This window comes from Magnolia sinica, chromosome 19 (assembly GCF_029962835.1).
Source record: "Magnolia sinica isolate HGM2019 chromosome 19, MsV1, whole genome shotgun sequence".
In the NCBI taxonomy this organism is placed as follows: domain Eukaryota; kingdom Viridiplantae; phylum Streptophyta; class Magnoliopsida; order Magnoliales; family Magnoliaceae; genus Magnolia; species Magnolia sinica.
In genome coordinates, this window is record NC_080591.1 from 13011609 (window position 1) to 13033924 (window position 22316).

Here is a 22316-nt window from a genome sequence, read left to right on the forward strand (position 1 = left end):
TACATGGCCAAGCTAGACAAAAATAGGAAATGACTAAAAGGTTAGAAGCCAAAAGGAGAAAGAAAATCCAGCTAAAATACACGCTTGTGTACAAATGGTGTAAAGACAACATGGGAGAGTTGGTTAGCGTGTGAACTACATTTAACTTACCCATCTGCCCCCATTGAATGCCGCACAAATGGCCTTTAAATTCCCCAACTGTAGCCCCCACCAATCTTCCTTGTATAACATACCCATACCACACAAGAACTTCCCAACCCAAATCACAATCCCAGTGCCATCCAAACATGCCCACCCCATTGCCTGACTTCTCCTCCTCAGTCAAGCTCAAGTATGTTAAGCTTGGTTACCAATACTTGGTTAACCATTTCCTCACTTTCCTCCTCGTACCCATCATGGCTGGCATATCAATTGAGGTAGCCCGCCTCGGTCCTAATGAAATCGTGGCCCTTTGGAGGTCTCTCGAGTTCGATACGGTCCAGATCATGTGCTCGGCCTTTCTCGTAGTATTCATCGCAACCGTATATTTCATGTCCAAGCCACGGCCCATTTATCTTGTGGACTACGCGTTGTACAAGCCTCCGGTTACTTGTCGGGTCCCGTTCTCGACTTTCATGGAACATGCTAGAATGATACTCCAATTCGACCCGAAGAGCGTCGACTTCCAGATGAGGATCCTTGAACGGTCGGGTCTTGGAGAGGAGACCTGCCTCCCACCTTCAAGCCACTACATCCCTCCAAGCCCTACGATGGAGCTGGCCCGAGAAGAGGCTCGCCAGGTTATGTTCTCGGCTATTGATTCTCTCTTAGAGAAGACAGGCGTCAAGGCCAAGGACATAGATATACTCGTTGTGAATTGCAGTCTCTTTTCACCTACGCCGTCTCTCTCAGCAATGGTTGTAAACAAGTACAAGATGAGAAGCAATATCAGGAGCTTCAACCTATCAGGGATGGGTTGTAGCGCTGGGCTTCTGTCGATCGATCTCGCACGGGACCTACTCCAAGTGCACCCTAATTCTTACGCGCTGGTGATCAGCACCGAGATCATCACACCCAGTTGCTATGCTGGTAATCAACGGTCGATGCTTCTCCCCAATTGCTTGTTCCGCATGGGTGGGGCTGCTATCCTTTTATCGAACCGGACACGTGATCGAAGGCGATCTAAGTACCGTCTCCTCCACGTAGTCCGCACCCACAAGGGAGCTGATGACAAAGCCTACCGGTGCGTCTACGAGGAGGAAGACCCTCATGGGAACGTTGGTGTATCGTTGTCGAAAGATCTGATGGTGATCGCTGGCGAGGCACTCAAGTCCAATATCACCACCATGGGTCCGTTAGTTCTCCCTGCTTCTGAGCAGCTTCTCTTTCTCTTCACCCTCATTGGCCGAAAGATCTTCAACCCCAAACTCAAGCCCTATATCCCTGACTTCAAGCAGGCGTTCGAGCACTTCTGCATCCATGCAGGAGGCAGGGCCGTTATCGATGAGCTCGAGAAGAACCTACAGCTATCAGCCGAGCATGTCGAGGCGTCGAGGATGACCCTCCATCGCTTCGGCAACACGTCTTCCTCGTCACTCTGGTACGAGCTCAATTACATTGAGAGCAAGGGCCGGATGAAGCGCGGGAACCGTATATGGCAGATCGCCTTCGGTAGCGGATTCAAGTGCAATAGCGCCGTGTGGAAGTGCAACCGCACGATCAAGGCCCGAAGTGATGGGCCATGGACCGACTGCATCGACAGGTACCCGATCCACATCCCTGAGGTTGTCAAGCTCTAGGTTTATCTCTCCCCCACCGCTTGATCGACGATCATCCATGATCATCCATCGATCCGCCATCCCTGCTCTTGTTCTCCCCACTCCGGGACATTTGGAATTATTTCTATCATAAAAGACCGACGCTTCTCCTTGCATGAAACTGTAACTAGGTTATGAAAAAACCGACCATGAAAACAACTGGGCCTGTAGGTTGCTATTTCTAAAAGGCCCAGATGCTCACAGGCGTCGGATTTATATCTACCCTCAGTGTATGTGCGTTTTCTACGTTAGATTGTGGGAAAATGTATTTTATTCTTTGGTCTCGGTGTATAAGCTTTGATGTCGCGTTCATGCATTTATGGGAGCCAACGGTTAGATGTTTAAAGGGATTTATACCATATCAGCCCTGTGGTACGGCGAAATTCTTTTTAAAAAGTAAGGGGTGTTTCCAGTAATTCTTAAACTAATCTAATCATCACAGATCTTGAAATCACCGTGCTATGGTTAAATTTTGGAAAAAAAAATGGATGTTTTATACACTCTTAAATTAGTCTAATCACCTGACAGCTCTTAAAAACATTATCGGATCAAACTGCCTCTGCATGGAAAAGGTAACGATGAATGGAGGGAGGACAGGGGCTCTAAGTCCGATAAGAGATGGTATTGCACTTGGCTGTCAGTCTATTGTGATTTAAATTTTTAATATACATAGTTCATTAGATGTACAGGCTCATTGCTAGTAATATGACCACATCGTAATGAATAATATGAGTTGCACACAATCATTGAAAATTACCAAGTGGGTCATAGACTTTTTCAATAAATATGATATTTATGATTTCCCTCCGTCCTCCATGCATCTGTGATGTTATGAATAGGTTAGATGATATATAAACATCATCATGGGCTAGATGATATATAAACATCATCGTGGGCCCCATAGAGCTGACTTTGTATTGTTCTTGGTTAACCACATGTAAGTACATCAAAAACTTATGTGAGTGAGAGCTTTGACAATTATCCTTCCCGGTGCCTTAAAAAAAAATTTTGAAAAAAAAGAAAAGAAAAAAATAGATAGATCCAATCCATTTGATCACGGGGCTCATTAAAAGGTGGATCCAATCCATTGATAATATTCATGGCTTATGATTTTTATAAAAAAATGTGTATACTTCACGCTATTTCGAGCCATCAGTGACCCATAGTAAGAAAAAAATGATCAACAGTTTGCTGGAATAATACCGACTATCTTATTGTATTGTGGGCCACCAGATCCAAAGATTTTGGTTATTCTCTAGACATTAATCTTCCTCAAAATTCCGGAGAGAATGGACGAAGCGAACTTGACCAAAAGTATAAAAAAAAAAGGACCTAGAGATATCATAAGAAAAGGAGTTTATAATGCCAAAAACGACCCCAGAGCCCCATTTCGAATCACAACCTCGAATCTACCTCTCCCTTCGAAGTTACTTCTCTGTGACTCACCTCCACCCTTTCCGACTCTGTTATCTCACTGTGATTAATATTTGGTACGGTCGAGGTTAGCATTCAATAACAATCGATGTTGCCATACAATAATGTTCAATGTTGTCAATATTCGGCACAGCTGAAATTGGCATCCACTTAGTGTGGCCGACATGTTTGATGAATTGCACACATGATGATTTACTATGTATACTTATGTTTTAGAGTTGAGCTAAATTGGGGTGTGTGTGTGTGTGTGTGTGTGTGTGTGTGATTGAGGGATTGGAGGTAGACCTTAGCAATTTAATTTGGAAAATTTTAAAAGGTCTTATATTGCATCTTAAAATATCTAAATTTCAAAGAATGGCTAATCAGGATAAATGATAAGTTCGCCTCCATATAAAAGCTCAATTTGAAAGTGTCAATTTGTATTTCATGTGTAAACATAATGAAAAGTAGTGAATGTCAAAAATCTGGAGCGATATAGAATGACAGAGTAAATTAAGACTCTCTCTATCTCTATCTCTCTTAAAATAATTCTCATTTAATCCATATAACTATGTCAATAATGACTTAATTGGATTAAGAGTTAAACGGAATAAAATTTAAGATTGCTTTTCTGAAAGGTGAAATACATCTCATAGAAAGGTTAAGGAAAGTTAGTAGAATGTTTAGTTGTAACTCTCACAATCTAATCATGTTTAGTTGAAATACTCTCACTTGATAATCACCTTCTTGGGTCTGACCACAGAGTCTAACAAACAATGAGTAATTCTATCATCACGTACATATGATATTATACTTGTAAGAAGCAATATGGATTACTGCTTCGGGCATGGAATTTACATTCTGCAAACCTTACAGTAGTTCAAGTTAGAAAACTCTCAAGCCAGCAGAGATTCCTTTTAGAGGTAGTTCCTTATTTGTGTTTATGTGAAATAAGCATCAATTCCTTCTATCTAGTTTGTAAGGCGCTTGCATGTGATATCTTATTGTCAAGCCGTGGGCTTAAACCAATATCTAAGGTGCTAGGGGGACAGTTAAGATTAACCTGGACCTAGTCATTGGTATAGGTTGCCAGACTGATCGGTTGATATTCTGAGAGGAAAGGACTTGTTTAGGACACATCGAGCAGTGGTTTCAATAACTACGTTGTGTAGTGTGTAGCTAATGCTACGTAGCATACCTTAGCTTCAAGCCTAGATAGCTCATGAAAATAGCTTAAATCATGTGTAACCTATGTTACATGATAATTTTATACACAACAAGCTATACATGCTATGCTACACACTACATGGACTACACTATGTGCTACGTAGCTCACATTACAAGTTATTTTTCAATGTTTATGATGATTTGTTAGATTTTTCTATTTTTAATAAAAATTAATTAATTTTTTATTGCTTTTAGTAGAAATAATATAAATAACAATATTCAATTAATTTTGTTGGTCTTTCTTTACATTTATACTTAATGATTATCCTTCCTTATTACCGAGGTTGCATTTGGTTGCACTAGATATCATGAATTTTTTGTTAATTTCATTATTAATCAACCTAATTTGACAAATATCATGAAATTAGAGCAACAAATTAAAATGCAATCTTGATTGAAAATCTAGAAGTAGCGTATAGCTTACACCCCATGCTTTAGATAAGTGAATGCTACGTACACTACACACTATTCGCTATTTAAAGTATCGATTTATGAGTATTAGCACTTATTAAGGCTACCTGCGAAGATGGAACAGGTAGAAAAATCTAGTCTTACAAGGGTTGGGGTCGATGTTGGTTAGGTTTTAAGAGACCTATTTGAGATTTTAGAGCCGTGATTCTAACTGGAATGTTTTTCCAGTTATCATGGAATCAAATTGAAGGAGATTTGAGCTTTGAGGGAGCTGTATTGTGAGATGCAATTTGCCTCTTTTTTCAAGTGGGGTAGGCAAGAGATGTGTATGTTTATCAGCCACAAGAACACCAGAATTCCAGCAATCATCGGTAAATTTAGGCCCAACAAATCCAAGTATGTCAGGCCAAGCTTGGCGTATGAAGTTATTTAATTATGAACAGTAACTAGCTATAAGCATGAATCACCATCAAAATCCTTATCATTAAGGTTGTCAATGAGCCAAGTCCGCTCATGAGCTTTTCGGCTGGGCAGGTATTTGGGCTAGGTTTTCGTATGCCTTTTAGGTCCTTGTACAGGCTTTAACTCAGATATAAAAATAAAATAAAAATTGGGCTGTGCTTGGGCTACCCCCAGCCTGGCCCGGTTCAACCCATGCCCGTATATATCTAATATATATGATATATATCAAATATATATCATGTATTTATGTATTACATATTTTACACATATATTTGAGCATTTTTAGATCATTAAGGATGAAAGCCAGCACATTGTGAGCCCACCAAAAGCACCACTGGATTAGAAGATCCCACTCCTACCGGGCGCCAATGCTGATAAAGAGAACTTAACAGAACCGTGCCCATCGCAAGACGGGCTTCCCCAATTTCACTAATTTCCAAAGATTGTGTATCATGTCGGGAGCGACAATCTTCAAAGACCCTCTATTTCTACCAGAACAGATTTCCCACAATCATCCTCCAAAGGTTCCTGCCGCTAGGTTTGAAAGAGGCTGCTTCTCAACCCATTCATCAATTCCCCAATTGAACCGGGCAAGATCCCCATCAACTTCAACGAGTCCAAGAAAGCCAGATCAAACGAGAATCAATACACTTCACATCTCTCTTTTTTTTTTTTTCAAAAGGAAAGCACTTGTTTCTCGAATCCTCTCTGTAACAAGGCATCTACCGCATGATTGTGCATCGTCTCCCTATCCTTTGATCAACCTCAGACCCAGTTCCATTGCAAATTGGACTTCAACATTTTATTTTTTATTTTTTATTTTTTTACACACACACCCCACACACTCACGCTAGTGGAATTTCACCACCTATGAGTACTCGAACCCTTGACCAGGTGTTGAAATTCCTTAAGAGTCTACCACCGGAGCAAGAGTAAGGACCCAATTGGACTTCAACATTGATAACGCTGCCTATTCTTTCCCCCCTTCAAGAATCCAGACTATTACCTTTCTCTGCTCCACTTCGCAAGCCTTGGAACTTTGGAGTATAATGCAAGATATTGATTTCATTGGAAGTAGCATTCCAAAATCCAATAGAAATATGATATCTCACCTAACCCGAAAAGAAACCAACAAGCTTAGGAACTTCAGTGTGGATATCGTGGTGAGTTAAATGACCACAAATTTCAAAGTTTATACAACCAGCAGGAAATAATCACAGCATCATATAACAGGAGATGCGCACATAACGGTTCAAGGTACATAACTTGATTGATAAGGACATAGGTACACAACTCGATTGATAAAAGACGTTGCATGGAAATGTTGGGCACAAGTAGTTAATTATTTAGATTTTATTTTTTTTGAAATGCATCTTGCATTTTCTTTTATAAAGAAAAGACGAGAATAAAAGCTGAAACAGCCCAATGCTGGTACAGAGCAAACGAAGAATCATCCCACCCCCACAGTTCTCATCTATCTAATACCGAAAACACCATTTGAAGACTTCAAGCCCCTCCGCCCAACCCTTTGAAAGATTGTCACCTCCACTTCTGCTCTACTACCAAATGTTATGTTATATTGCATTCTTGCCATACCAACCATAGCCGCTGAAGCAGGACAAGGCACCACTTGGACGATTTCCTTTGTTTCCATACAGCCCCATGTTGCAAGAAAGCATTGATCTGCCCCGGCATCACCAAATCAAATTCCAAACTGACCAAAGAACCTTCTCCATTTGGCACCTGAAGAATGTAGACGATCCATCAATTCCCTACTCCAATGACAGGATACAATAGAAATTGATCAATTTCTGCTTCTCTGATGATTAATGATAAGAAGTTTATCCTTCCCAACAAGCCAACCCAAAGCTTAGTTCCAAATGTGTGAGGTCCAGAATCAATGGAAATCAATGATAGGATGACTTTGTGGAGAAATTCCATCCTCGGATGTCCAGAATCAACGGAAATCAGTGAATAGAATAGCTTTATGGAGAAATTCCATCCCCTATGAAATTTGTAAGGTTGTTGATGCTGGAATCTGTTGAATTCATATCACATACCGACCCAACCCAATTGGGAAACATATTCAGCTTGTGATTTTTCATTCCTCCTCATCATCTAAGAGTTAAACCCAACTCTGCTACAATTAAACCATAGGTCATCAGATCAGACCTTTACTTCTACACATCCTCATGGGCTTTTCCATGCCCTTTTAGAGCCTTCGACTTGAACCAACTCACTCAAAACTTTGCTGTTCTTGATCTCTGTTAGACATGGCCAAATCATCTAATAAGTCCTACTTTTCACTCATCTTATCACCTATTAGTACTATACACCTACACTCAAGTTTCTCCCGAGCACATTTATGGGATTTTTGCACTCTTTGCCGATCTTAAGTCCAGATAAAGGGTTGCGCCAGGTTGACAGCCGGTGTCAGACTCTGGCCACTTCTCTCATGAATCATGATGATCTGACATTTCAAGCTTGTGATTTTTCTTTATCAGAAGATAATGCTTTATTTCAAAAAAAAAAAAAACATACAAGCCTGAGCACCATTACATTATATAGAACCACTAACCAACAGGATGAGCTATGATCTAACTGAAGTTATGGCCCTTGATAGAGTTGAATGGTGAAAAAAGATTCATGTAGACAACCCTAATTATATGGGATAAGGCTTAGATGATGATGATGACCAACGAGATGCAACAACCACGGACCTAACAGGAAAAAAAAAAAAAAAAGCCGAAAGCCCTCTCTGCCCAAGAGCTAACAGGACATTGAACATGGTAAATCACAACGGAAACAGAATCACTTCTACTATTGAAGGTGTGTTTATTTCTTTCTTTCCAAATATCCCAAATTATAGCCTCAAAACAGAGCTTCCATACAGCAGAAAGGACCCATACTCCAAGCCTAAAAAATTGCTGGATGGACTTCAACATGGATCATGTCACTTAAGACTGACAAAAGCACCAGTCCCAAACAGCAGCAAGGAGCAGTGGATTAGGTCATCATTGCTTTCGGCATTTCTCAAGCAGTCCGTGTGATATTGTTCGGAAAGTATTTTAACTTCATCCTATTTCAGAGCAGTAAACACTAAACAGTCCTTGGGGTCAACACATACTGAGAAATGCAACTTGACATGGTTACAGGGATATTCTAACACAGTTACATAGAAGAGCTTAGTTCATGAAGCACTCGTAAGACTGGGTTATCAACAGCCTAAACTCAGTACCTACAATAAGAAACTAGTTCTAAAATAATTAACTAATGGAAAAACCACACCTAGAGTCTCTGGATAGTGACTTACCTAAAAAATAACAAAATGCTTAGTCTGTCATTAATCACAACAAAACAATGCTGTTGGCAAAATTTAATCCATCTACCCTTCTTTTCTTTTTTTTGGAAATGGTGATAAATCTTATTGCACAAAACCAGAAGGCCAAAAGAATTACAAAAAACAAACAAACAAACAAAAGAGATCAGCCCCAATTTTGTCCATGCTTTGGAAGCCCAAGTCTTTTACTAGCAATCTCAACTGCTCCTTAATCCCATCACCGAAACAAATTTTAGAAAATAAGGTTGATTTGGCCAAATATGGTGAAAAAGAACTTCACCAAGATGTACCTCAGCATGAACAGAGGTGAAAATTAGGCATTGGAGAACATTCTAACCGACCTTTTGCAGGTGCATCAAGTAGCTTTTGCTTTGCAACATAAGACCATGAGCCAAACGATGCAATAGCAGTATATTCATCATAAGAACCAGTACAGATTGTAAAGGAGATATCCAATCATGTTTAAAGCAAGTTCAGCAGACTATCACTGTCAAAAGGAAAATAATCAAAATCCAAGATCTTTTCTCGGGCGCTGCTATCACAAGAGCCAAACGATGCAATATTCCTCCGTAAGCACCAGTACAGACTGGAAGGAAGATTTCCAACCATGTTTAAAGAAAGCCATGAAGACTATCACCATCAAAAGGAAAATAATCAAAATTCAAGATCTTTTCTTGGGAGCCACTATTAGATGATCTCTGGTATACCAATTACCCAAAGAATTCAGGTTTTGGAGGTGTATTTAACCTAAATAAGCTCTGTTTTTGTTTTTTTTTTTTTTTTTTGGCAGGTAAAAACTGTGCTCCGACATGAGGGCTCAGTATTGAAGAAAAGAGCGACTGCCATTGAGCTATGGGCTCAAAATCATTCTTGAGCGTGAAGTTGCTCGGAGAGGAATAAAATCACAATTCATCAGGGTTACAGTCAATATGATCAAGTTGTCAGTCGCTTAGTGAATATTAATCAATATGATCAAGTAGTGATTAGTTTAGTGAAAATTAATCTCAATGAAAGCAATGTAATTTCATGGCCAAATGCCTTCTCTCGTCTGTTTTTCAGAATTGCACTTACAAGGGTAGAAGCACGACTAAGAAGTACATGTTGTAAAAAGAGTGTGTCAATACATTTATTACTGACAGATAAAACCAATAACAGATCGCCCAGCCTTTTAACACCTAGAAGGGTTAGAAAGACATGAAAATTACCATGTCAAGTACTAAAAGGTCAATGGCTTACACACCAATAAAACCAAAGACAAAAAAGGAAATTTACATCATCATTCACTCACATTATTTACACATATCCAACAAGGCGTTGCAAATTTCACCTCTGTTGTTCCTTTCATCGATCTGAAACAATGCCTCGAGACCCCAATGGGGTCATAGTTGATGCTCAAGAAGACCACTGGTCCGGTACTGTGAGAAAGTAGGTTGACATGGCTTTTCTAAATCTCTTCTTATATTGCTTTGGAGAAATAATGGTTGGGGATGCATTTTTCGGACCCCCAAGGATACCAGAAGCCTTCACCCATGTCTCCAGATGCTTGTCCCACGTGTACTGCCTCATGAAGTCAATAATCCCCAAGACCAGTTCCTTCCGCTCCTCATCCACCCCAACCAGCAAAGAATAATCCATGACATCCACCGACTGAAAAGACAAGCAAAACAACAAACATATATGTCGTCATCATCGTTGACGATGAGCAGAACATCAAACATATATGTAAATAAACAAAGAAATAAAATACAATGAGAATTCTCCTGCTTGAAATGTATAGCTTTACAGATGATACAAGAAGATATGTAGGAATCATTTACCGCTAGAAATGACGTGTCATTCCACACTGCTCGTTCCAAGCTTCGCTTCGCCTTGCTCCCAAGAAATATTGGATTCGTGCGCAATGTTTCTAACAGATTGAGATCCAAAAGAACTTTGTTGCTCCCTGTTGAATCTGGGTTATAACGAGAGCGGGAGGAACCTTTGAGATCATATACTCTTGAGATACTTCTCCCAAAAAAGAGATTCTCCATCACCATCAAATCCATCTTCACCTCCTTGCCACCTTTCAAATGCTTGACAGTGACCTGCAGTTTACAGGATTGACTGGCAATTAGAAAGACGGATTGGAGGATGCTTGATGAAAAGAAATGGAATTTTTCATTTTTGGACCCAAGGATGCCAAAGGTGGTAGCCACCTCTCTTAGTAATCTAAGCCGGGCATCTGGATTCTGGCAGCCCCATCATGGGATGGGCCATCAATCCAATGAAAATGGGCAATTATAACCAATGGTCAGTATTTAACCAGGCCAAATTGGACAGATAGGATCTTCAAGTAGTGAAAAATTTCGAGATATCTCCCATCCACCATGGGGCATGATTTGGCTTGTCAAAAAAGATGGGCCAGCAACCATGGTTTAGATCAAGCGAAAGCTTGATTGAATGCCTTATATTCCACGTAAGAAAAATGTGCGCCATCTCCAAAACTCATCAAATAAACATAAAATACAACCAACCTGATAAATACCGAGGATTTTAGCAAGGCACGTGGGACTGCCTGAATTCAGAGAATCCATCAAATACGTGAAGTATTGAGGTGCAAATTCCTCAAAAGACTCCAGCTCTGTCTTTGTAACTTGCTTTATGATGAATCTCTCATCAAGGGTCTTTGCAAAATAGACATGGCTTTTCCCACCTTGTGCACTCCATCTCCTGCAACGGCTCAGAGAACGTATGAAATCCACTTCACTCGAGCAGCATTTCCTCCTAAGAGCATCAAACTGCTTTGCAAAGTAACAGGTCACGGAAAACTTCACTTTGCCAGCAGGAGATGAAGATTCATCGTCAAAATAAACTCTAACATGGGGAGATCTCTTGGACTCCATAAAAAGGCTCCCTCTCGATGTCGATACCTCATCAGATCCATAGCTTCTAGACTGGATATCATCCGAGTCGAGGGAGCTAATTGACTGCCAACTGGACAAGGTAGATACGGCCGCCCGGTAACCCAATAGATTACTGATGTCATCATCTCTGCTACTGTCATTCTCATTCCGGCCTTCACGCTCATCTACCTTATCAGCAATGCATTCCTCATACTCCTTGGAGCTGAGGGCATATGATATAACACTGGTGGGTTCGTTGTCGTAAACAGCAATAACAATATTATTATGACTCACTTGCGGTAGTAGCAACCGGGCCCCTTCATTCAACATCCGAGAAATCGATGAGATGAATGATGGCGTATGACCAAACAATAAATTTAATTTCTGGGCCGACCTGGGGAAAGTCTGAGATCTGGTCTTTAGCATATTTGGAATGGGATCCCAAATAAAGCTCCCAAAATCTCTAGAGGCATGGAACGACCTGGCCGAAGACAAATGGAAAGAGAAGGGAGACAACCCTCTTCTATTTCTGTCATGGAATTTCAATGCCGAATCAAAGGAATATACTCTCATTGGCGTCATGACTTTTCGGTGCAGTATATTCTCCATTTGATTGATTTGGCCTATTGAGCTGCCTTCCTGTCCATCTGTTGCATGGGGGAACTGTGCTTTCACCGGTTGGCCCATACCAGTCCATGCCAAATCTATTTTATCCGAAAGAACAGATGCAGCTGAAGGGCTGCGCTCCAAAGGAGTATTCTCGACCAGAACTTCACCAGCCACATGGCTTTCATCCTGTTTGTGAACATGACTAAAGGTCGAATCAATTTCTTCAGGGCCAACATCGCCCTCAACTGACTTCATTGAAGAATCCATTTTAACAAGTTCATTTGACTTAGCCTCTGAAGGTTGTAAAGTAAGCTCTTCTTGTTGCTTCGACAGTAAGAGATCTCTGGGATTCTCCAACAAGGTCGAACCGCAATTGTTACGATGTGACTCACTTCTCCAATCTTTCGGTTTGATGAACATTGCATTCTCCTGTGGACATAGATCGACCTTGGAAATGGGAGGCTTCGTCTTAACACAAGAATCCAACAGAGTGAGCTGACGGTCCCACATGTAAGAATCAATAAGGAGGCAACGTCTTAATCTATTAAGTTCTAAAATGTCAACTATTGACTCTCCTGTGTGCCAATTCTCTGTAGTGGCTGATTGTAACAAGCCCTGTTAAAACATACAAAACAATCATATGCAGTTATGCAATGCATAGGCTTGAAAAAAGTAGAATTTGGGTTTGGAGACCCAACATCATCAATGGAACTTACAAAGAGGATAAGAAGTACAAAGTATTCAATCTAAAATGTTACTTACATCATATTCATCTCTTTCCTTCTTCAGCATATGTTTCAGCTCCTTGATGTGATCACGAATGTCATTTGTCGGTGAAGGTTCACATCCTAAATCTGTGATCTGCTGTTCGATGCTTTGGAGTACATCGAATACCTCTGTATATAAGAATCTGATTTTTTTGGAAACCTGTGAAGCAAAGAAAGTTTACAGCTTATTTGGACAGGAGTGTTTATTACAATCCTCACCCACAATTACTATCTATGGGTTTGCTTAGCCCATGTGCACCTTCACACAGCCACACGTGCCAACAGTGTCTTTGATATCCAACCTGTGCAATCAGGGGGACTTCATCACGAATAAAAACTGGCCCTAAGATCATGCCAGCCAACTCATCAGGTAGGTCACACATGGACAAAACAGTGGATGATTTTAAGAAAAAATGCCAGCGGTGTACATTTGATACCCACACAATGTGCAGGCAGGCCTGATTTTTTGCACCAGGCCATCTACACGGAAGGGCCCACATGATGCATGCTTGGATGTCATGTGCACATGATGCTGCACATAGAGGTACTTTTTTTTCTCATTGCACCATTCCTCATGTACTATTAGAGTAGCAATCTTAAATATAACCTACCTCCATTGCCTCCCTTCTGACCCACTCCTGTTGAATCTGGGTATTAAATTCCAGCATTGAAGGCGGTAAATTAACTGAAAGAATATCAATCGAAGAATAACGAAAGAAGGCAACCATGCTTCCAAACCTATGAAAGATCAAATACATCACTCAACCATTAGGAGAAAGTTCAGAGGATCAATGGCTGCATCAGCAAGCTACTAGTTCGAAAGCATACCCATAATACCGCAAGCAATCCTTCTGCAAAGAATGACCACAACTTGCAACACGATTAGCAGTAGCATGATTAGAGAAGCTAAGCTCCAAGAACTTCCCGAAAGAAAGTCCCCATGCAGCATCTGACATAACTACTCTCCGTGAAGCAGGTGGGACCCCATCTTTATGGGCACACTTGAGGCATCGGTGCCACATCCATATCTTCCCATCCCGTTCCCCAGATAGCTTCAAGGAGGGAAGGCGCCGAACGCTTATTGTAAGACTGCCCTGCTGGTGAGTGTAGCATCGTACATGGGCTTCTGGCGGCTCTTCACAAGACCGGCATCTCCATGTCTGGCAAAGTCATGTGCAATCAGTTTACAATTTAAAATAAGTGGCTCAAAGTGTAAGATGAACAGAACCACTTAATGAATGAAAAGCAAATGAGACATGCAATGAACTCGTGTTTAGGCTTTAGAACACTTTTCCATCAGTTCATGGCTCACAAGTGCCAATATGGCACACATGTGCAATATCCAGGCCACTTATCAAGAGTGCCTGACTGTGCTAGACACCATGGCTTAAAATCAGGTTGTCCTGCTTGCCAAGCAGGCCACACAAGTAGGCTGAATATAAACCAAGGCCATCGATCATTCTTTCTAGCCGCCCATTATCTTGTGTCTGTGTGGCCTACCTGAGCAGACAAGCTTGATCTGCAGTCCAGATCATCTACATGGTGGGGCTTGCAAGACAAGCGGCTTGGATCACGGACACTTGTGTGACTGTATCACATACAAATGCATGACCCACCTGTGAGTACCTTAAAGTGAACTCACAGGAGTTCACTTAGCAGGAACAAAGCCAAAATGGTACCTGATCAAACAAGTCATCTCGAAGAAACCTCCCAAGTGGCTTATCAAAACTCCCATAGAACTTGATTCGAAAGAGCTGAGAGCGTTCGCAAACAGTTCCTTTCAATACACAACGGCTCGACAAGGAGACCAAGATGCTTTGATTATTGTCAGCAGCAGAGAAGTAATCACTTGAGACCCCATTCCCACCAGCCTTGCAAGCATTTTCATATTCATGAGCTGGATATGCCTGCCTATGACTTCCAAACTTGCCTTCTTCAGTGGAACTTTCCTGCACTGCAATGTTAGCATCAGCCCTACCATCAGCTGGAAGCACTGACAGGCCCCTTAAGTCCTGGAACTGCGTTCCAGAAAATGAGCTCAAAGACCCATATGAGACCAAATCTGCACTAGATGCAACAGAAAAGGCCCTTCCAATACTAGAGACTACCACTCCAGGATGAACAGCAGAAACGGTACCAGGATCAAAATGCTTGCCTGGTGACTCCCATTCGTCAGGCTCAGAACAAATACCCACAATACTCTCATCTAATGGTTTTTGGCAGGGGGTGAGCATGGATGAATCGGAAATAACTGGAACCGCACTATGTGCATCCATAGCCCTTTCTGATATGGAAATTGGAGATTTCGATGTTATCTTAGGTAAAGTTGCACCCTCATCGGCAAGGAAGGAGGTTTCAAGGGATAAATGATAGGCTGCAAAAACTGCAAACTGAACAACATGTTTAACCTTCTTTAGTTCTTCACGACATGGACCCCTCAGAAGTACCTACAAAAGAAGAGTACATTGAAAGTTATAGTCATGTAACTAATCTAAAGAGGTTTCTGTTCACCCAACACACAACTCAGGCGGCCCTCCAATTGGCATTGCATTCGCACGTGCAAGATCCAAGCTGTCCATCAGGTGGTTCCCACACTGTAGACACTGGCCAAAAAACAGGCTGGTTCAACAGTCCGAGAGGCACCATGCTAGAAGTAGATGGATGGCTTAGAAAAACTTTGCCTAGTTCTTTATGCTGTACACTTTGTTTCTAATGTTGCGGCCCACCTGAAGGCTGGACCAGCATAACTTTTGGGCCAAGGCATCTCCTTATAAGGACCCACCAACCCAATGGATGGATTGGGCATTCATCACATGCAACCTTGGTACATGTAAGTGTGCATAGAGGGGCAGCACCGCATACAACTGCAGAATTAGCAAAACTCCTAATCCCATATGTATTTAATTTCCTCAAGCTATTCTACTGGTTGTCCTTTCTTAGTGCATTTAATGAATTTATACCAAGATTATGAAGTTTATACTCCTTGCCATCATAATCTGGTTTTTTGTATTGGCTTAGTTCAATGTTTATGTGGTTTGAAGTTCAAAATATACTGTTAGATTTGGACCTTTCTCTATGTTTGCACAAAGCATGAACCAGCAACATATTTGGGTGCAGGAGCAGGAGTGGGAGTGGGAGCTCGACTCTGAAGCGTCATTGAAGCAAGAGTGGCACCTAGTTAGAAGGGATCATGCAACTGCTTTTCTCTAATGATAAGTTAACTTGTTTGTTAATGCTGGTGCAAGATATTAACAAAACAGGATTCAGGAATGCATGAGAAGATAGAAGTTGAACAGAGTGATAGCTATGCAATGGTCATTGATGCATTATAAAATTCTTGGGCCAAAAGTTTGTACACTACTGTTCAGGTTTTCAGTTTGTAAAAGTGGGGCCCATGGTTTAATAATCGAAGCCATTGACATGTCGGATCTCACGCTGGAGTCTGGACACCCCAGATGGAAAAATGGTGATCCTTCTGCATTGGGGGGTGTTCAGCAGCAGTTCACATTCAACCAAGAAAAGGCCAAAAAATATTATTAGCTACAACCTTCCAATCTTTGCAAGGAAATGGACCATCTACAGTGAGGCCTATCATATCAACCATTTGGATCACTTGTATAACAGGCTCCACTCTCAGCATGAGCATTGTTTGATACCTCATTGTTGTTGTGAATGTTCCTTTTTTATTTATCCAAGTTGAGTGCATGTAATTTCCTGCTAAAGATTTACTTAAAAATAAAAAGCATATTGTAAACTCTTGTTGGGACTGCATAAATTTACCAACTTCAGCCTGTTTGGGACTACATAAATTAACCGACTTCAGCCCTGTTTGTAGCTGCTTAAAAATGATTTCATCTCATTTTACTTAGTAGTAATTATGTATTCAAGATCATAGTTTATCTAATTTATGGGTTATCAAAATTAGTGGCAATCAAACAGGGCCTTCACATTTTTGGCAAGTATCATCCGCTGTTGGGGCACAATGTGGACATGCTTAGCTGAATTAAACATCCAAGTTCTTACTCATAAATTTTCCACAGGCAAGCAAATCATCGAATAGGTATTAGGTACAAGGAAGAATACCGTGCACCCTAAACGCTTTGGACAGCCTTCAAAAAACATCAAAGTCTTAGTGATTTTCTTGTTGGACTGATCCATGGAAGCAGATTCGGTGACTCTTTCCAACCGGAAGTTATCACAATGCCCCGATCTTGCTGAAGAAAGACGATCAATTGATGGAACAATATGAGCACCAGTACACCTAGATATACGCTCCAATAGTGGCCTCTTAATATTCAACACCAGAGATATTTCCTTCGCCAGCAGATATTCTTGAGCATATGAAGATACACTCTTTTCCACCAGAAGAACATTTGGCCGATGGGCCTCTATCTTTGAAACAGTCATCTTGAGGTGATCAATTTCCTGTTTAACATAGCTTCATACTTCAGGACTATCGTGCACTATATGGCTGAGCTGATAAAAACATAAAAGGTATATATGATGCTTGATCGAAGAAGGTTCCATTCTATTACTCAATGAAGCTGGAGCCCAGCTTCGGTAATCTAAGCCAATGATTTGGTTGGCCCATCATCCCAGGCTGTAACATCTCCCCTTTCAGATGATCCTAGTTGTCCAACACGAATGAACAATTAAACCAATGGTTCACATTTAATGGGGCCATATTGGTGGGATCATCCAACAATGGCAACTTCTGCAGTTTCTCAGGTTTACCATGTGACCCCACCATATGAACTATTTGGATCAACAAAAGGCTGGCTCCATATGAACACTTTGTTAGGCCAAGCAAATGCTTGATCAAGTGAAAAACATTCAGAAAGTAACCTGTTGGAGTAAAGTATCGATTGAGGCTAACTGATTTGGAACCCTTTGATACTCTAGCGCTCCTCCCAAGAGAAGCAATTTTGGACTTTTGTATTGTGATGTCATACGCTTGTGTTTTATATTTTTTGTACAAACTACTCCCTTAACGAGAGTGCTGCCAAATAAAACACCCTGTCATTAGATTCCTATACATATAATGTTACAAGAAAATGATACCAACTACCATCAGCGGAATTCAAAGAGTGGTTGCTAAAGCCACTTGCAAGAGTAGGATTCAGAATCCTTGTTCCAGATGCGTGTGAGATCCAGGCTGTTCATCAGATGGATCCACCTGATGAATGGCCTGGATGGATGTCACACACATGTGCCATATTGGCACATGTGAGGATAGTAGGATTTAGAGATTAGAAGCCAACTATCACAAGCAGCATTCTCATTTCTCAATTTTAAATCATCACAAATCATACCTCTCACTTGGCCTTCCTGACACCACGCACTTTACTTTTACATAATCGCCAGGATCCATGCTGCCTCCTCTGCTTGTATCTGGTTTCACGAAATTTGCCGCCCGCCATGCCAATGAGGCAACAATCTCCAGCCACCCTCCGCTGATATTCTCATGCTCCACACAAATACCCTCTCCCTTCAATAGTTGTGATACAAGAGCCCTGAAATGCCCTTGTACCACTGCTCTAAGAGGTTCTTTCTGCCCATCATTCGATCTCTCTCTAGCCGGGAAGGCATCACTTGTAAAGCTACTAGACGAAAATTGCATGCCAGTATCTCCAACATCATCATCCTCGTCATCATACTCAAAGTAACTGTCTTCTACATCATCCTCTTCGTCCTCAGGTGGTGGAGGAAACCAAATGAGGCCATTGTTTTCAAAATCCAATGGCGGTTGTACCTCTTGGCATTGATTCTTGAATATAGACAAGTTGTCAGTGCAATCATCAGTATTTTCAAGATCCTCACCCTCCATTCCAGGCCTTCTTAGAACACCTGTGGATTCTTGATCCAGAAGAGCATCATCCTGAAATGTTGAGCTTCCCACCTGATCCTGCGGTGGAGAGCCGCTGGCTCTATTAGGACTATTAGTCATCCTAGAAGGGCTGCCCAAAGGACTCATAGTAACTGACTTGAAATTATAAAAATCATGTCTACAGCTAGCATCTACATCTGAAATATCATGGCAGTATTCACTAGAAGGGCTCAAAAAGATCTTCCCGGTGTCTCCCGCATCTTCTTCATCACTCCTACATTAAAGATCAAATTATTCATCGCCAAAATCATAATAACTGAAACTAGATGAAATTTCTCACCAGTCATATGTATGTGCATAAAACATGCATGTACTTTCATCACAAACAGAGAATGTGACAGAATGCTATAACGACGTGGCAAACATGTATGATGATAGGAACTGGTGATCTGGTGGGCCATCAAGTGGATGGAAGTTGCCCCAAAATTATGTCGACTTTAAGATCTGAACTGCCTAAGCATTTTGAGTTTCATGTAGGTGTTGCTTATGTTTTGTGCCCTTTGTGTCAAATGTCAACCATCCAAACCACCAATCCTATATGCTAAAATAGTCCAACCACCTAGATTTGCCGGCATTTTCGCATCCATCAACCATCCTAGTCACCCTATAAATGTACCACGTGCATAGTGGAGAACCGGAAACACTTCAGCAGGAGCTTCAGGAATCCATATTGGCAACAAATAATAGCAGCATCCCTCATACGCCAAGGGCCTGTTTGTTTAAGGTGAAAACAAAACCCGGAAACGTAAAACAGGTAGGGAATCCCAAAATGTGGAAATGTGACATCAAATTGGGTGAAACGGATTTCCGAATCCCTGTTTGTTTGCACCATGAATTTGCATGGAAAATGCTTTCCTTTTGCATTGTCAGTGTTTGAGTTGCCAGTTTTGAAAGGGTAAAATTTACCGAAACCAAGGAAAAGTGCAATAATAGCAACTTCTTGTCATTTAAGACGCCACATCAAAGGGTCAACTCTTTTCCCTCCAACTGAGGAAAAGAGATTTAACAGGTTTTACCAAGGAACTGATTTTTGTCACTTGAGGCCTTTCTGGATTTTGGGAAAACTGAAGAAAAGATAGGAAAAGGAAACACTTTTCCCATATGGGATTCGCTATATTTGAAAAGCAAAAATAGTAGTGGGCTCCGGCTAGCAATCATTACAATTTTCCATAGTTTCCCATCATGGTATACCTAGTGAGCATTGTCTCACACAAATGATATTTCCACTTGCTATACAAACAAGATACCCAAAAATGGAATCCAGGGTTCAATAGAGCCATGGAATTCTTGGAAATTGGATAAACGCTATACTTTTCTTTTCCTTGCTTTCGTTTTCCCCCAATCCAAACATGCCCTTTTGAGGAATACTTCGGAATAAGAAATCAATTTCACATCTTCTTTATTTTTGGGTTTCTCAAACAGTGGAAACTGTTACATCAAAGGAATTCATTTTCTTTTCCATGGCTGACCATGGTTGTCTCTCTAAACAAGCATGCGCTAAATTAAAGATTTGGGATCGAATGTGCATCAGTGATCTCGTTCGGTCCCATACAAAATCAACTGCTGATAATTTCATCACTAGTCTACACACTAAATGGATTCAGACCGTTCAACTAATGGACCATTGCTTTAATGACCCATAGCCTTGCTTTAATGACCCATAGCCCTAAATTCAAGCAATTGGAAATTCATAACTAACAAATCTATAAGCATTCTCATGATAAAAATAACTTCAGAGCAACAGTCCAAAAAATATCTTATAGACTGGATGAATTCAAACAGCCAATTGCTGCAATTTGTTACCGATGGCCCATCCATGGGGTGCAATATCAGCCGGTCGGTCCAGATTGACCGACGAATTCAGCAGTCGTACAATTTATAGGGTTGGTAGCATTCAATTCAGCCTGAAATTATTATTCTATAATTACACCTCAATGAAATTACACAAGATTTCTCAGTAGGCATCCACATCAAGCTCTTGCATGTATACATCCAACAGCAGAAAAATCACCTACCTGCTAGCAGAGCATCGGAGAGACATCGGGGACAAAGGATCTACTGATGACGGCGTGCAACTCCCCATCCGCACATTAGGAGAAGACCCCTGCTGCGATTCCAAGAAGCGGGCCAGCCTATCGCTCTGAAATGCATCCATCTTCTCATCGTACTCCACAACTGCATCCAGCCCGCAGATCGCCCTAAAACAGAACTTACAAAACATCGCGCACTCATCCCCGCCAGCGCCTGTGCCCTGCATGCACTTCGCACAGAACACCCGCCCACAGCTCCGGCAGTGGTGCTGGCGGTTGAGCGCCGTGAAGCGTGCTTCACACTCATAGCACATCTTGCAGCTGTCGTCTAGCATCCAGAACTCCCTCGGAAGAACACCAGACAGATCTCCGCCGCCCGCCCACCGCAGGATCCAAGACCGAACAGTAGATATCAGACCTGAGATTGATCTATGGGGTATTCCCATAAACCAAAACCGCTCTCCTAAACATAACAAAAAGCAGCCCCGGCACCGGCACAAATCGTATTCTCTTCCCAATGTTAATTTAAATTTCTATAAAATCTTCAAAAATAAAAGAAAACAATACAAATCCCTCGAAAAAATACGAGAGGGCAAAAAAAGATTTTTTAAAAAAAAAAAATTACAAGTAACAGACAACAGACGATCGTTGCGGGTGACCGCAACAAATAACTGTATATAATTTTTCTTTTTTTCAGAAAAGAAAAAGGTAAAAAGAGAAGAAGAAGAAGAAGAAGAAGATCTCTTCCTCCTCTTGAGAAGCAGAATAAATCTCAAGGGGGAGAGAATCAACGAGTCAACACATATACTCTATTTACAGTTACAGAATTTTTTTCCAGAAAAAAGAGGAAAAAAAGAAACAACAACAGTAGAAGTTGGTTGTGGCTAACCGATCCCTGAATCGTCAAGGAAGAAAAGGGAAGGGAACAAGAAGATGGGCTTGTTATGGTGGATCGCGGGACTCATGAAAGTGTGGATCTCGGTTAAATGAAGGTGAGAAGGAGGAGGAGGATGATAATGATGATGAGAAAGGAAGGAGTGCGGGTCCTCTGAGAATCGGTGGCGCGCATCTCGAACGAGGGATGGGGCTTTGGGTTTGAGAATCCCATCTGGAATGGCGTCAACGGAATTAAAAAAGGAGAAGGAAGAGAGGAGAAGAGAGAAGGAGAGGCGTTTTATATTCCTTGCTTTTGGTGTATGCGCGCAGCTGCTGCTGCTTTTGGAATGGTGTTTTCTCGCTCCTCCTCAGCTATAAGTCAGCTTCGGTGTATGAGAGAGAGAGAGAGAGTTGGTGAAATGGAGGGGAATATAGGAATCGGGTACGGAAAAGAGAATGGGAGTGGATTTTTTTGGTGGAGGCCGTGATGTTAGTTCCTTTGCGAAGTCTGTAGAGTAAGCTTGTTATACAACACAGTGTGTGGGGGCCACCGTGATGTTAGTTCCAAATCCAATCCGTCCATAAGGTTAAGCCCTTCAATTTTATACTTCATACA

General features: G+C 41.3%; 2 protein-coding genes across 2 annotated transcripts; one reads left to right on the forward strand and one right to left on the reverse strand.

Annotated features, from left to right (window-relative positions):
- Window positions 1–204: 204 nt before the first annotated feature.
- On the forward strand, window positions 205–2112 carry LOC131234966 (3-ketoacyl-CoA synthase 6-like). The gene has a single exon (XM_058231991.1). It carries the CDS (start codon window positions 288–290, stop codon window positions 1776–1778), a length of 1491 nt encoding a protein of 496 aa, XP_058087974.1. The 5' UTR covers window positions 205–287; the 3' UTR covers window positions 1779–2112.
- Window positions 2113–9727: 7615 nt separating this feature from the next.
- Window positions 9728–22125, reverse strand: LOC131234921 (putative 1-phosphatidylinositol-3-phosphate 5-kinase FAB1C). Its single transcript, XM_058231923.1, has 11 exons — window positions 20810–22125; window positions 18220–19008; window positions 17753–17906; window positions 16991–17332; window positions 14587–15354; window positions 13736–14067; window positions 13519–13645; window positions 12903–13067; window positions 11163–12755; window positions 10467–10733; window positions 9728–10296 (listed from the first exon to the last, which is right to left on the reverse strand). Exons 1-11 carry the CDS (start codon window positions 21268–21270, stop codon window positions 10042–10044), a joined length of 5253 nt encoding a protein of 1750 aa, XP_058087906.1. The 5' UTR covers window positions 21271–22125; the 3' UTR covers window positions 9728–10041.
- Window positions 22126–22316: the final 191 nt, after the last annotated feature.